Source organism: Entelurus aequoreus, linkage group LG22 (genome assembly GCF_033978785.1).
Source record: "Entelurus aequoreus isolate RoL-2023_Sb linkage group LG22, RoL_Eaeq_v1.1, whole genome shotgun sequence".
Taxonomy (NCBI): Eukaryota; Metazoa; Chordata; class Actinopteri; order Syngnathiformes; family Syngnathidae; genus Entelurus; species Entelurus aequoreus.
In genome coordinates, this window is record NC_084752.1 from 24,674,440 (window position 1) to 24,691,576 (window position 17,137).

At 38.2% G+C, this 17,137-nt stretch overlaps 1 protein-coding gene across 2 annotated transcripts in view; it reads right to left on the reverse strand.

The window, feature by feature from the left end:
• pdcd4b (programmed cell death 4b) overlaps positions 1–16,029 on the reverse strand; it is a 32,876-nt gene extending 16,847 nt beyond the window's left edge. For both annotated transcript variants that reach the window (XM_062033210.1, XM_062033211.1), the window contains exons 1-3: positions 15,913–16,029; positions 15,419–15,513; positions 9,213–9,530 (exon numbers count right to left, since the gene is read on the reverse strand). In XM_062033210.1, the coding sequence (XP_061889194.1) occupies positions 9,213–9,530; positions 15,419–15,461 (361 nt within the window). In that variant the 5' untranslated portion in view covers positions 15,462–15,513; positions 15,913–16,029. The remainder of the gene's footprint in view (positions 1–9,212; positions 9,531–15,418; positions 15,514–15,912) is intronic.
• Positions 16,030–17,137: the final 1,108 nt, after the last annotated feature.

The window sequence follows — 17,137 nt, forward strand, 5'->3', positions numbered from 1 at the left end:
TAACAGTTTTGTTTTAAACGTCCATCCATCCATCCTACAATATAATTACAACACTTTATGTACATATTTATATACAGATTTGAACAATAAGTTATTCACTGAAATATATTTATTAATTGTGGTTCTTACAAAAAATACATCTTATGAAATATAAAAGCTAAAATGTCTCAAAGCTCTGCCCCTTCAATTAGTGCATACTAAATAATTTAACTTTAGCCTACTACTACAACCATATTATTTACCAGCAACATAAAGTGAAACAGAGGCAGAGGTGTCCTGCCACAGTCAGTAACAAATAAACAGAAAACAGTAGTGGTGGTAGATAGACACAGACTTTCATCAAACATCTGATCCACTGAACAAAGAGCTCCAAAAATCTTGAACTTTAGACTGCCATCAGTTTTACTCCCTACACTTAACCATGTGTTTCCTACTGCATGCAGACTTTGCACCCTTTGTTATATACACATGTTGTGTTTCTAATATAAATACATTTAATAAAGTCAAATACAAATAAGGCAACAAGAGAAGTATCCAACACTTCTCTTTTGTAAAGTAAATCTGAACAGCCGATATAGGCATCTACATCAACTATATGATTTGCCTGAGAAGCTGGAGAGGACAAAAAAAAAAAAAATAACAATAATAATTTTTTATTTTTTATTTTATTTTTTTTAATTTGTGGCGGACGTAATTCTTTCGTGGCGGGCCGCCACAAATAAATGAATGTGTGGGAAACCCTGATATGATTAACATCATAATTATTCAAATTTACACATGCCACTAATATATACTGTATTTATGGGAATTACTGTATTTTCCAAACTCTGGAGCGCACCAGTGTATAAGCCGCATCCACTACATTTTGGAAGAAAAAAAGTATGTTTCCATATAATAGCCGCACCGGAATATAAGCCGCAGGTATACATGTTGAAAAATTAGATATTCACACGGAAAGATTTTGTAAATGTGTATTTACATAGCGTAAACCAGGGGTCCCCAAACTATGGCCAGCGGGCTGGATACGGCCCCCCAGCGTCCAAAATCCGGCCCGCGGGAAGTCCCAAGTTAAAAAATAAAATAAAATATTTTTTTTATTTTTTTTGTTGAAATTATTAATTTTTTAAAAATGTGTCCTTACTAGTCCTTTTTCTACCGTCTCCTAGCCACTCAGGCAAATCATATTGTCTAAAAATGCATTTTACCATCGATAACGTGACATGCAGCAAGTGCGCTCTTTAAGTCAATTAGTGCGCGAGGAATATATATGTAAGAATATATATATATAAATATATACATACATACATACATACATATATATATATATATATATATATATATATACATATATATATACATATACATATACATATATATACATATATATATATACATATATATATATATATATACATACACACAAATAGACACATATACATGGACATATATATACACATATACATATATATATATATACACATTATACATATATATATATATACACATTATATATATATATACACATATATATAATGTGTATATATAATGTGTATATACATATATATATATATATATATACACACATTATATATACATATACATATATATAATGTGTATATATAATACACTAAAAGAGGATGCGTTACCCGGCCCGGAGGAAGCCCGGGGCCCTCCTCCGGAGCTAGGCCCGGAGGTAGGGCTCGTCAGCGAGCGCCTGGTGGCCGGGCTTGCCACGGAGCCCGGCCGGGCACAGCCCGAAGAAGCTACGTGGACACGCCATCTTCTCTGCCACGTGGGCCCACCACCCGCGGTCGGAACCAGTGGGGTCGGGTGCGCTGCCAAGTGGATGGCGGTGAAAGTGGAGGCTCCGGACGGACCAATTCGGGGCAGCAGAGGCTGACTTTCGGGACGTGGAACGTCTCTACGCTGGTGGGGAAGGAGCCTGAGCTGGTGCGAGAGGTGGAGCGCTACCGGTTGGATCTGGTGGGGCTTACCTCTACGCATAGCAAGGGCTCTGAAACCACACTCCTGGACAAGGGATGGACCTTGTTCACTTCTGGAGTTGCTCAGGGTGTGAGGGCACAGGCGGGTGTGGGGATACTCACGAGTCCCCGGCTGAGTGCCTGTACGTTGGAGTTCACCCCAGTGGACAAGAGGGTCGCCTCCCTTCGCCTTAGGGTTGGAGGGGGGAAAACTCTGACTGTTGTTTGTGCATACGCACCAAACAGGAGTTCAGAGTATTCAGCCTTCTTGGATACCTTGCATGGGGTCCTGTATGGGGCGCCGGCAGGGGATTCCATAGTCTTGCTGGGGGACTTCAACGCGCACGTGGGCAATGACAGTGATACTTGGACTGGCGTGATTGGGAGGAACGGTCTCCCTGATCTGAACCTGAGTGGTGGATTGTTATTGGACTTCTGTGCTAGTCACGGACTTGCGATAACAAACACCATGTTCAAGCATAAGGATGCTCATAGGTGTACCTGGTACCAGAGCACCCTAGGCCAAAGATCAATTATCGATTTTGTAATCGTATCAGCTGATCTGAGGCCGTATGTTTTGGACACTCGGGTGAAGAGAGGGGCTGAACTGTCAACTGATCACCATCTGGTGGTGAGTTGGGTTAGATGGCGGGGGAAACCTCTGGACAGACCTGGCAAACCCAAGCGTGTAGTGCGGGTGAACTGGGAACGTTTGGAGGAGTCCTCTGTCCGGAAGGACTTCAACTCACACCTCCGGCGGGACTTCTCTGCCATCCCTGTGGAGGTTGGGGACATTGAACAGGAATGGGCAATGTTCAAAGCCTCTATTGCTAAAGCTGCAGATGCGAGCTGTGGCCAGAAGGTCTTAGGTGCCTCAAGGGGCGGTAACCCTCGAACACCCTGGTGGACAGTGGTGGTCAGGGAAGCCGTCCGACTGAAGAAGGAGTCCTACCGGGGTATGTTATCCCAGGGGACTCCGGAGGCAGTTGCAAGGTACCGGCGGGCCCGAAGGGCAGCGGCCGTGGCTGTGGACGAGGCTAAGCAGAGGGTGTGGGAGCAGTTCGGGGAATCCATGGAGAAGGACTATCGGGCGGCACCAAAGCTGTTCTGGAAGACCATACGGCACCTCAGGAGGGGGAAGCAGGGAACCATCCAAGCTGTGTACGGCAAGGATGGGACTTTGCTGACTTCAAGTGAGGAAGTCGTGGGGCGTTGGAAAGAGCACTTTGAGGAACTCCTGAACCCAAATACATCAGACACACCCTCCCTGATAGGAGCAGGGCCTGAGGATGATGGGGGATCGACGTTGATCTCTCGGAGTGAAGTCACTGAGGTAGTTAGACAACTCCACAGTGGCAAAGCTCCGGGGGTTGACGAGATCCGTCCAGAAATGCTGAAGGCTCTGGGTGTTGATGGGCTGTCTTGGTTGATACGCCTTTTCAACATTGCGTGGAAGTCTGGGACAGTGCCGAGGGAGTGGCAGACTGGGGTGGTGGTTCCCCTTTTCAAAAAGGGGGACCAGAGGGTGTGTGCTAATTACAGGGGTATCACACTACTCAGCCTCCCTGGGAAAGTTTACGCCAAGGTACTGGAAAGGAGGGTCCGGCCGATAGTCGAACCTCAGATTCAAGAGGAGCAATGTGGATTCCGTCCTGGTCGTGGAACAACTGACCAACTCTTTACGCTTGCGGGAATCCTGGAGAGGGCCTGGGAGTATGCCTATCCAGTCTACATGTGTTTTGTGGATTTGGAGAAGGCGTATGACCGCGTCCCTCGGGAGATCTTGTGGGAGGTGCTGAGGGAGTACGGAGTGAGGGGAACCCTGTTGAGGGCCATCCAATCTCTGTACAACCAAAGCGAGAGTTGTGTCCGGGTGCTTGGATGTAAGTCGGATCCGTTTCCAGTGGGGGTTGGTCTCCGCCAGGGCTGCGCTCTGTCACCTATCCTGTTTGTGATTTTCATGGACAGGATTTCTAGGCGGAGTCGTGGCCATGGCGGAGAGGGTATACGTCTCGGGGGGCTAAAGGTTGCGTCACTGCTGTTTGCAGATGATGTGGTCCTGATGGCACCTTCGGTTCGTGACCTTCAGCTCTCACTGGATCGGTTCGCAGCCGAGTGTTCAGCGGCTGGAATGAGGATCAGCATCTCCAAATCTGAGGCCATGGTTCTCAGCAGGAAACCGATGGTTTGTACAGTCCGGGTAGGGGACAGGACTCTGTCCCAGGTGGAGGAGTTTAAGTATCTCGGGGTCTTGTTCACGAGTGAGGGAAAGATGGAGAAGGAAATCAGCCGGAGAATCGGAGCAGCTGGGGCAGTATTGCAGTCTCTCTGCCGCACTGTTGTGACGAAACGGGAGCTGAGCCAGAAGGCAAAGCTCTCGGTCTACCGAGCTATCTACATTCCTACTCTCACCTATGGTCATGAAGTGTGGGTAATGACCGAAAGAATAAGATCGCGGATACAAGCGGCCGAAATGAGTTTCCTCAGAAGGGTGGCTGGCATCTCCCTTAGAGATAGGGTGAGAAGTGCAGTCACCCGAGAGAGACTCGGAGTAGAGCCGCTGCTCCTTCGCTTGGAAAGGAGCCAGCTTAGGTGGTTCGGGCATCTCGTGCGGATGCCTCACGAGCGTCTCCCTAGGGAGGTCCTCGTTGCACGTCCCACTGGGAGGAGGCCCCGCGGCAGACCAAGGACCAGATGGGGGGATTACATCTCCTCTCTGGCCTGGGAACGCTTCGGGATTCCCCAGGAGGAAGTCGCAAATGTTGCTCTGGAGAGGGAAGTCTGGGGGTCTTTGCTGGAGCTGCTGTCCCCGCGACCCGATTCCGGATAAGCGGTTGAAGATGGATGGATGGATATATAATGTGTATATATATATAATGTATATATATATATATATATATATATATATATATATATATATATATATATATATATATATATATATATATATATATATATATATATATATATATATATATATATATATATATATATATATATATATATATATATATATATATATATATATATATATATATATATAGCGCGGCCCCCAGCCAAATTGTTTTACCCCAATGCGGCCCCGGAGTCAAAAAGTTTGGGTACCCCTGGCGTAAACGTTTACAAACGGTGCTTGTCACACGGCAGTAAAACGGTTGACCAAACAAAACAGAAGTCATCATCATGGACCCACTAGCTACGGAAGCTAGCTCTCCATCAGCTAAACAGACTCAATAACTCCACCGTGACGTTTTGGTGAATTTACGGAGGAATTTGTGAAACTAAAACAATACAAAAAGAATGCCGTTGTAAGTTAATAATACTAACACAGACACATGTAAACATGTTGGCTTATTGCCAAATGCTAACGACGCTAGCCCGATTACATTACAATAGCACGTAAAAATATGCATGAAAACACTACTATCAAACATGTGACGGTTTAGTAAGTATGAATTGTTTTAGTTAAATTGTAAAACTTACAAACGTTGCTTGGAGTAAAGAATGAAGAAATTATATGAGTAGAGGCTATGGACGACTAGTAAACGGAACAGTTATTCTTCCGGTTGAAGGCACGAAACAGAAGAAAATACAGTAAACTTTCAACCGTAGCACCTGCAGTGAGTGAACCCGTCCAAAGGATAACGCCATAACACGAACAATAACACATCTTTCCTGTCTCTGTGTCTGTGTTACTACTATGTAAGTTTGTTGTATGAAATACATTATGGCCGTTAGTAAAGAAACACCCATAGATTAGCCGCACCTTTGTATAAGTCGCAGGGTTCAAAGCTTGGGAAAAAAGTAGCGGTTTACTGTCCGGAAAATACTGTTTTCTGAAGCACTGATAATAATTTAATTTGGCTTAGGTTTTCATTGTTAAAATGTCAAAAGGTGGCTCCCATCCTTTATGTTGTCGTTGGTATAACTATTTAGAATTTTGACTTACAGATATCGTATCGTTTGTTCAAGGAACATGTGCAACTTCATGTTAAACTTGATATTTTACATAAAAACCTATTAAACAATGTATTTCCCATGATGTTTTAGTACAAAACATGCATAAAATTGAATTCCAGTTTGATTTAAAAAAGTTTTAAAATCTCTCAAGATTAAATAAAACGTAGAAACAATTTGTAATGGACGACTCAAAATTAAATTCTGCTAAGGGCCCCAATTTTGCCAAGTGGGTCGGACTGGTAAAATCACTGCACGATAACTTAAAAATAAAGACAACTTCAGATTGTTTTCTTTGTTTAAAAATAGAACAAGCACATTCTGAAAATGTACAAATCATAATGTTGTTGGGGTTGTTTTTTTTAAAACTTACATGTCGCAGTTAATAGTATTCTATCTTTATTTGTCATTGTTTATACTTTCTGAATAAATGATGTGATAATGTTCATCAGTCAACTCATTGGTGTTAATTTTCAATCTATCAAGATGAAAAAAAATATATCAAAATCAAATTACAAGATGGTATTTATGTAGTTTGCTCATTTTCCTCGACTGGTACACTAACATCTTGTGGGTTTTTTTTTTTTTACATATGTAGCATCATCTACAAAGATACAAAAAATTGTTATTGTGACATCTAGTGTACACATTTACAACAGCTGTTTCTTTCATTCAAAAATTTCGGCTGATTTTTATACTTTTCGAACTCATCCCGCGGGCCGGCTAAAACCTGATCCGGCCCGCACGATTGCCAGCCCTGGTGTACAGGAAAATAAAACGTATCTGATAGGTCAGTCATAGAAAAAGAACAGTAAAAAAATGCACATCAATAGCTTAAATTGCATACTAAGCACTAGGGGTGTGGGAAAAAATCGATTTGAATTCGAATAGCGATTCTCACGTTGTGCGATTCAGAATCGATTCTCATTTTGGGACGGTATAGCTCGGTTGGTAGAGGGGCCGTGCCAGCAACTTGAGGGTTGCAGGTTCGATCCCAGCTTCCGCCATCCTAGTCACTGCCGTTGTGTCCTTGGGCAAGACACTTTACCCACCTGCTCCCAGTGCCACCCACACTGGTTTAAATGTAACTTAGATATTGGGTTTCACAATGTAAAGCGCTTTGAGTCACTTGAAAAAAAGCGCTATATAAATGTAATTCACTTCACACTTCACATTTTTTTAAAATCAATTTTTAAAAAAATGTATTTAATTTTTTTATTTCTTATTTTATTGTTTTTTTTAATTAATCAATCTAACAAAACAATACACAGCAATACCATAGCAATGCAATCCAATTCCAAAACCGACCCAGCAACACTCAGAACTGCAATAAACAGAGCAATTGAGAGGAGACACAAACAACACAGAACAAACCAAAAGTAGTGAAACAAAAATGAATATTATCAACAACAGTATCAATATTATTTACAATTTCAACATAGCAGTGATTAAAAATCCCTCATTGACATTATCATTAGACATTTATGAAAAAAAAAAGAAAGAACAATAGTGTCACAGTTAGGGTTGGGTATCGAGTATCGAGTATCGATTGGAACTGGGACTAACTTTCCGATTCTCCCGGAATCGTTCAAAAGTTTATATTTCGATTCCTATTTTCGATACCAGTCCGCCGACCGGAAAAAAATATGTCCGCCGAACCGGAAGAAGAAGCCGCTGAACACCAACGAAGAAGCGCCCACCGCCGGAAGTGTTAGCATAGCCGAGCGAGTCAGTCAAGCTCAAGCATGGATAGCGGGCGTCGGCGGTCGAAAGTGTGGCTTTACTTTACAAAAAAAAATGAAATAACCGCAAAATAACAGAGCTCCATGTCCATCAAGAAACGAGTGGAGAGAGAGCTGCAGCTGCAGATGTACCAGGACGTTCCACCGATACTTATGTCTGACGACCCTGCTGCATGGTGGTGGTCCGGTGGAACCAACAAAAGACTTATCCTTTGCTGTCATATCTCGCTTTCTCCTATTTATGCGTTCAAGCTTCTTCCGCACCCAGTGAACGTGTAATTTCCACAGCAGGAGACACTATCTGTCCAGAACGCTCACGCATCCTGCCTGAGGAGGCGGATATGGTCATTTTCCTAAACAAGAACTGTCTCTGATTTTATACTGTACCTGCTGCTAATCTGGACTGGGTTTTGCAAGTTGTTTCTTATTGTTTATTTGCTTTTCTGCACCAGGTTAGCCCATCAGTGGGAGCACGGTAACATTTTTAAGTACCTGCAGCATCATACACTTGTGTGTGTAAATGTGTTTTCATGAGGTTTCCTGGAGCATCATACACTTGTGTGTAAATGTGTTTTCATGAGGTTTCCTGCAGCATCATACACTTATGTGTAAATGTGTTTTCATGAGGTTTTCAAAAATAAAGCTCTCTTGAGGAAAGTTTACCCCTGGGAAAATGTATTCATAATTTATATTCAAGTTCATAGATTTGATATTCATATTCTAGTTGAAAACAGCCCTGTGAGGAATTTATAGTAAAGTTCATAAAAAGTTAATAGAATTAAAATTGATGGAGAATGTCAGACTATTTCATTCAGAAAGACTGTAGGTTAGCTAGCTCATTTAAAATATCCTAAACTTTTTTTGACCCTGCCTCTTAAAAGAATCGGAATCGAGAATCGTCAGGAATCGGAATCGGAATCGTTCGAATTCTTACGATTCCCAACCCTAGTCACAGTGGCTTACACTTGCATCGCATCTCATAAGCTTGACAACACACTGTGTCCAATATTTTCAAAAAGATAAAATAAGTCATATTTTTGGTTCATTTAATAGTTAAAACAAATTTACATTATTGCAATCAGTTGATAAAACATTGTCCTTTACAATTATAAAAGCTTTTTATAAAAATCTACTACTCTGCTTGCATGTCAGCAGACTGGGGTAGATCCTGCTGAAATCCTATGTATTGAATGAATGAGAATCGTTTTGAATCGGGAAAATATCGTTTTTGAATAGAGAATCGTGTTGAATCGAAAAAAAACAATTTTGAATCGAATCGTGACCTCAAGAATCAATATTGAATCGAATCGTGGGACACCCAAAGATTCGCAGCCCTACTAAGCACCATTAAACCTCTTTAAAAATGTACATTTGGGGAGGCTTTTGTTGTCCATTACCTCGCCATTTGTTTGTGTGCCAGCTGGCGCATGTCTCCTCCATGTAAACCAAACAGGTAATAATAACAACACTTGCCTTTGAGGTGAACACGATTGAACAACTGTCACTAAATAAATACATGTAAAGGTCTCACCTTTCTTTGGCAGACCTCTGCCCTTCCCCAGTCTGGACTTCCGGTCCATCAGCTTGCTTTTTGGGCTGGTGGGGGTCACCGCTGTTCCCCTGACCAGATCCCCGTTATCGCTGAGGGAGTCCCCCCGACCCGAATCCCGGGAGGAATTCTTTCTGAGCCTCCGCTTGGCCTTCGCCTTGAGACGCGCCTCATGTATGCTGTTGCTAGATGAGGACAGCCAGTTGCCGTTGATCTCGTCGGTGATGTTCTTGTTGTTGTTAAGCGTTCCGCCATTGCCTTCGTCTTCAGATACAATGGAGTCACTCAGATTCTCGGCCTCTGTTAGAGGATTAGCATATTAATGAACGAGTATCAATTGTTGAATCAATTTGAGGCAAAATGGAGGTCACCATTTGGCTTACATCATTCATTCATTTATTTCTCCCCTTCATTGATGTGCATTTTTGATCAATAGACAATTAAACTTTAGCAACTAAACACAGAATGAAGAATATCTTATATTTCCTGCCCCCTTCAACATAATAAGTAGACATACTTAATGGATAGCCCAGATTCACAAGCATACAAACCAAACAAATACATCCAAATATAATGACAAAAAAACAAGTGCAAAACTTTATGAAGTACAAACCGAACAAAAAAAAGTAATATACACCTAACGGGATGATACAAAACAAATACAAAACCAGACAAAAAATAAGTAAAATAATAAATATGAAGCAAAATGTAGACACTTACGGCTGTCCATATGATCTTATTGTTCTGTCTTTGTTTTTTGAACAGAGGTGCTGTTCATTTAGTCTCAATTCTATAATATTATAGAACAAAAAACATATTTACATTTTAATTTCTTTGTACAGTGTCCTAATGTGCTTCTTTTTAATCACTGCTTTGCTGCCTTAAACTACGTTGGTACCTCAACTTAATATTGTTTTGACATATAAGATCGGTCTCTTGGCTAATTGTTAAAGAGGAACTGCACTTTTTGGGGGGGATATTTGCCTATCGTTTGAAATTCTTATGTAAGACAAGAACAAATATATATATATATATATTTTTTTTATGGGTTCTAACTCGTAAATAAACGCTAGCAAAAGTCATCTAAAAATGGTGCTAATGAGATTCGCTCTATTTGCCTGAAAGTGCTCTAAAAACATGCAAAAGCCTCAATTAAGGTTTTATATACACATTGTGAGTATATACGTATGTAATGTAGTAAGAGGCTCATTCATAATAACATGTAATATTTACATGTTTTGGTCATTTTGAGCATACGGTGACGTATTAATTTCACAGATGCATTTTCCTTCAACAACAACACGACTAATCATGGCAGACTTCATGAGAGACAACGACAACTTTGGGACAAATGATGATCCACAACCTTATATTTTTGAGCCTGAATATAAGGAGGATGAGCTACCAGTTTTAGAAGCTGTTTCCTGAACTGATCAAGCTTTAGTGAAACACTAAGCATCATGTAGCAGTATTGCTGAGTGCTGAACAAACTACGAACATAATAAAACAATCACTTACTGTAAAATGTCTGCTCTCGCTGGAATGCTGACTGTTCATATTTTCCCGCTTAGATAAATAATTAATCCTAATCCTCACGCACAGGTCGATAAAAAAAAAAAGAAAAAAAAAAGAGGTGCCGCAAACGAGTCTTTTTGTGTCTTTCTTGCCATCTACGGGTATAAATTGGATGTCAAAGTTGACCAACTTCTCGGTTTATGGCCACAACCTTCTACTATCCAGGTGAGAGGTATGATTTATAATCTAGAATTAACTTTTACCAGCTCAGAGGCCATGCAGCAGCTCAGTATGTCAACAGCTGCAAAAGCTATTGCTCTCTTTGACCACGGCATGGCTAAAAGCAGTTCCTTAATGTTAGGGCCTATACTGTAATAACATTGTATTATAAACATTTGGTTTAATTCCTATCACAACATGTAAATGGAGTATTGTTGGTGTTTTTGAATGTTTATTTAGAGAGCTTTATGGGCACAATAGGTTGTATGATTATTATTTTTTATTACATATTTACTTTAATACTTTGTATAACTTCAGTACAGTTTTAGCTGTTAACACAACATATTTATTATTACTTCATACTTATTTTATACTTTTTTTTTCTCTTACAATGCTATTCTATTTTTTTTTTAACTTTTTTTGTAGAAGCTGACTCGGGGAGAAACACACAATAATTCCAATGTACCTATACTGTCCTTTACCTGTGCAAATGGCAATAAACATTTATTTGATTCTATTTATACTGCAATGTGCAAGAACTTAATGACAGCAGCTATGTTTTTTGAGCATCAAAGGTTTGATGTTTCAAACTATTTATTGTTCTTAAAATATAGACTACTGGTTAAAGGTTTTTGAACACCATAGCAGTAAGGAAGTACAGTACAGGCCAAAGGTTTGGACATACTTTCTCATTCAATGTGTTTGAATCAACATTGTAGATTGTCACTAAAGGCATCAAAACTATGAACATGTGGATTTATGTACTTAACAAAAAAGGTGGAATAACTGAAAACATGTTTTATATTCTAGTTTCTGCAAAATAGCCACCCTTTGCTCTGATTCCTTTTTTGCACACTCTCGGCATTCTCTCCATGAGCTTCAAGAGGTGGTTTGAAATGGTTTTCACTTCACAGGTGTCATACTTTTAATGCCTTCAGTGATGATTTACGATGTAAATAGTCATAAAAATAAAGAAAGCCCATTGAAATAAGAAGGTGTGTCCAAACTTTTGGCCTGTACTGTATATCCAAGCATTTAAGTGGTACTGTAAATGTAACCACATTGTCTAAATCCTTTGCTATCAAAGTTATTGGTTGTGAAATGTAGCTGGCATTTGGACAGGGACAGTTTCCTAACAAATTGTGTCTTGTTTACAGTATGTACAACCACAATGGATTTGAAATAAATAAATCAATATACAAATGAGCATGGGGTTGAAGTGTTAGTTTCACCTTTGATTTAAAAAAATGCCATTTAGGATTTTCAGCTACAAGTAAATTATGTTAAAACCATTGGATTTTATGACTCAACCACTATAAATGTAATCAATATTTTTCTTGTTCACTTCTCATATAACACAAAGCTATGTCAATGTTTTGTCCAGATAGCATATTATAGCATATCTTGAAAGACATTTTGATGTGTTTTAGCATCTTTAATGTGCAAACTGACTAATGCATTAGAAAATATGACTTAATGATGAATGATTCATCCCTATAACGTCATGACATTACATCCCGGTGCACTATGGATAAGCATATATAACTGACAAGAAGAAAAACATTATTATTATCACTTAACATGCTTGCACTTTTATTTTATGGCTTTTAATACTACGTGAGTTGTGTGGTCCTCTGTGTTTTAAAATGTGTATTTCTATGTATTGTTTTAATTGGTTTTACCCTTTAAAATAGTTTTTAATCATATAAATTTTATGATGTTTTTATATATTGTATTATTATTTATTATATTGTTTTATATTTCCTTTTTTCTTTAGAACTGTCATTGCGCAAAAAATAATGAATCAAAATGGATGTTGTTATGAAGTATTGACCTATTCAAGTCACCAATTATTTCAAATAAAATATTCCACTTTGAAATATTTTTGGGGAGAAAATATTCAGTTTTTACCATAATAAACACATTTTCTTTGACAAAAAGGGCATAAAATAAACAAAAAAAGTAAAGAAATTATAAATACCTATAATCGACATATAGATCTGAAATTGATCAAGAGATTTAAGCATTCAAAGTAAACAAATAAATAATGTGTGAATTATCTTTAACAGTTTTTGAGTTTGATTGATTGATTGAAACTTTTATTAGTAGACTGTACAGTACAGTACATATTCCGTACAATTGACCACTAAATGGTTGGTTACACCCGAATAAGTTTTTCAACTTGTTTAAGTCGGGGTTCATGTTAATCAATTCATGGGGGGCCTGTTTGATTAGTTAGTTTTTTAGTCTATTTTTTTTATACTGTCATTGCTCAAAAAATAACGAATCATAATCAATGGTGTTATGAATTCTTGACCAATTTAAGGTTCCAATTACTTCACATTACAACTCATTTGTCCCACACGCCATCAGACAGTACAACTCCTCTCTGGGGGGAAAGGGGGGTACTGGGATGACAGGGGATGCAAAACAATAACAATACTGAAATAAACTGCAATAAAAAACAGTGCAATACATTTTCATAACATGGTCACTACTGCATATTTTCTCTTGTTATATTGTTATTCTTACTGTTATATTTGTATTCTTATTGTTGCTTTTTATTTTTTTTGTTATATTTTCTATTTTATTTCCATTTATACCCCCATTATTTACTTTTTATTTTTTAAATTCCAAATCTCAATTTGGTACACTACTGCTGGAATTTTTATTTTCCTGAGGGAACTCTCCCGAAGGAATCAATAAAGTACTATCTATCTATCTACATCAAATATTCCACTTAGACATTTTTGAGGGGGGAAATGTAGCATATGTTGTGCTTTTGCCATAAAAAAAACTGAGTTTCCTTAACAAAATATGGCTTTATATATATATATATATATATATATATATGTATGTATATATATATATATATATATATATATATATATATATATATATATATATATATATATATATATATGTATGTATATATATATTTATTAGGGGTGTGGTAAAAAATCGATTCGAATTCAAATCGCGATTCAGTAAATAAATTCAGTATCGATTTTCATTTTTCAAAAATCGATTTTTATTTTATTAATCAATCCAACAAAATAATACAAAGCAATACCATAACAATGCAATCCTATTCCAAAACCAAACCCGACCCAGCAACACTCAGAACAGCAATAAACAGAGCAATTGAGAGGAGACACAAACACAACACAGAACAATCCAAAAGTATTGAAACAAAAATGAGTACTATCAACAACAGTATCAATATTAGTAACAATTTCAACATAGCAGTGATTAAAAATCCCTTAATGATATTATCATTAGACATTTATAAAAAATTTAAAAAAATGAACAATAGTGTCACAGTGGCTTACACTTGCATCGCATCTCATATGCTTGACAACACACTGTGTCCAATATTTTCACAAAGATAAAATAAGTCATATTTTTGGTTCATGTAATAGTTAAAACAAATTTACATTATTGAAATCAGTTGATAAAACATTGTCCTTTACAATTATAAAAGCTTTTTACAAAAATCTACTACTCTGCTTGCATGTCAGCAGACTGGGGTAGATCCTGCTGAAATCCTATGTATTGAATGAATAGAGGATTGTTTTGAATCGGAAAAATATCGTTTTTGAATCGAGAATCGCGTTGAATCGAAAAAATCGATTTATAATCGAATTGTGACCCCAGGAATCGATATTGAATCAAATCGTGGGACACCCAAAGATTCGCAGCCCTAATGTACATATATATATATATTAGGGCTGCAACTAACGATTAGTTTGATAATCGATTAATCTGTCGATTATTACTTCGATTAATCGATTAATAATCGGATAAAAGAGACAAACTATATTTCTATCCTATCCAGTATTTTATTGGAAAAAAAACAGCATACTGGCACCATACTTATTTTGATTCTTGTTTCTCAGCTGTTTGTAAATGTTGCAGTTTATAAATAAAGGTTTATTAAAAATTTTTTTTTTAAAATCATTAAAAAATAAAAAACTTCTGCGCATGCGCATAGCATAGATCTAACGAATCGATGACTAAATTAATCGGCAACTATTTTACTAATCGATTAGTTGTTGCAGCCCTAATAATATATATATATATATGTATATATATATATCCCGAAGGGAATAAGCGGTAGAAAATGGATCGATATATATATATATATATATATATATATATATATATATATATATATATATATATATATATATATATATATATATATATGTATTTATTCAGTCATTGGTGGAGCTAAGCATAGTATTTGCATCCTGTTTTTTAATATTTTTGTGCAGCACATTGGAAACATTTGTGTTGTTTAAATGCGCTATATAAATAAAGTGGATTGGATTTGGATTGTATTAATTTAATTGTGCCTATTATGCAATACAAATAGATATTCGACCACTTCCGTGTTTGAAGACACACAGCTGATGGTGCGTTTAAAGGCCATCGGATTATCTTACACTCACCAACGGGGTTCGCGTTCAACCAGGCCTCGCAGTCCGCTGCCATTTCCAACAATATCAAATATATCTTGCGACGCAAAAGAGGATTTCGCGGATTCCTGCAATGTTAAAGACGAAATGCAGACATCAGACAAAAAAAAAAACACGCCCAGACATGAATCCACGCAAAAAACCCGCCCCTCCCCTTCTGTTCATTCAAAGTCCCACTGTTGATAAACAATGGCTAGCTTTAGCATTAGCTTGACTGCTCACCGTCACCGGAAGAGCGGTGTCAGCAACACAAAGTGCAAACTGACACACAACAACGTTATTACAATGATTCTATTGTAAAGAGCAACGTAAATACGCACTTAGCAGCCGAGGCACGTCGTTTGAATTAGACAAGAGAATATGCTTAAAACGCGTCAGTCAGTACCTTAAATGTATCCAATCGAACATATTTGAAATACAAACAATGCATTTGAATCTACTATGAGTAACTCGTCTTAAAAACTCACAAATGATTCCGTACTGGTCGTCCGCTGTGTTCAAGCGAGAGTCTAACTTGGCCTGAACGACGTTGTTTTCAATTGATCTACCCAGCAACTCAAGGACGTAGACGCGTGTTCTGTTATCTGATTGGCTGAGAGAGTGGGGGTGTTTTACAACAGCCAGCCAATGAGAATGCAACACCATATGAACGCTAGCGTTTTCCTGAACACTGCCCCCTACTGGGACTGATTTAATATATACAACATAGTATTATGCTGTAAAGATAAATTATATACGGATCCTGGTCAGAAAATGTATACATAAACGATACATAAAGCAACGCATTGACAACAAAAAATGGTAACACTTTAGTATGGGGAACATATTCTAAGTAACAGACTTAATTTAGAGTTATTTGGACAGTAGGGGAACATATAAGGGTTAGGTGGTTGTATAATAAGGCCCTGCAGAATAAGGCATTAATAAGTACTTAATAATTACTCATTAAGAGCCAATATGTTACTAATTTGCATGTTAATAAGCAACTAATTAATGGTGAATATAGGAAGGGACAAGCGGTAGAAAATGGATGGATGGATGGATGTTCCCCATACTAAAGTGTTACCTAAAAAATTTATGCAAACATGTTTTTTTATTCAGTTTAAATATAGGTAATACATTTAATAATTGTTAAAGTTAAAGTATCAATGATAGTCACACACACACACTAGGTGTGGTGATTATCATCTGCATTTGACCCATCCCCTTGTTCACCCCCTGGGAGGTGAGGGGAGCAGTGAGCAGCAGCGGTGGCCGCGCTCGGGAATCATTTTTGGTGATTTAACCCCCAATTCCAACCCTTGATGCTGAGTGCCAAACAGGGAAGTAATGGGTCCCATTTTTACAGTCTTTGGTATGACTCGGCCGGGGTTGGAACTCACAACCTGCTGATCTCAGGGCGGACACTCTAACCACAAGGCCTGTGTCAGTGATTATTTGTGTCCAACACCTGTGAGAATATAGTTTGCAACTTTGCACAAGCCAAATTTGAGTGTTTCCCAACTTTTAACTGCTCTGCTTCAACACTTGGGGGCGCTCTTTTACAAAAAGACACAGTTCACTCATGAGCTACATCGGTGGTTCTCAAACTCTTTCACCAAGTAAAACCATGATGACCAACATTAAAAAATACAGTAGCGTATTAGGCCTAAGTATTCATTAAATACAAGGCGAAGTCTTTTTATTTAACAA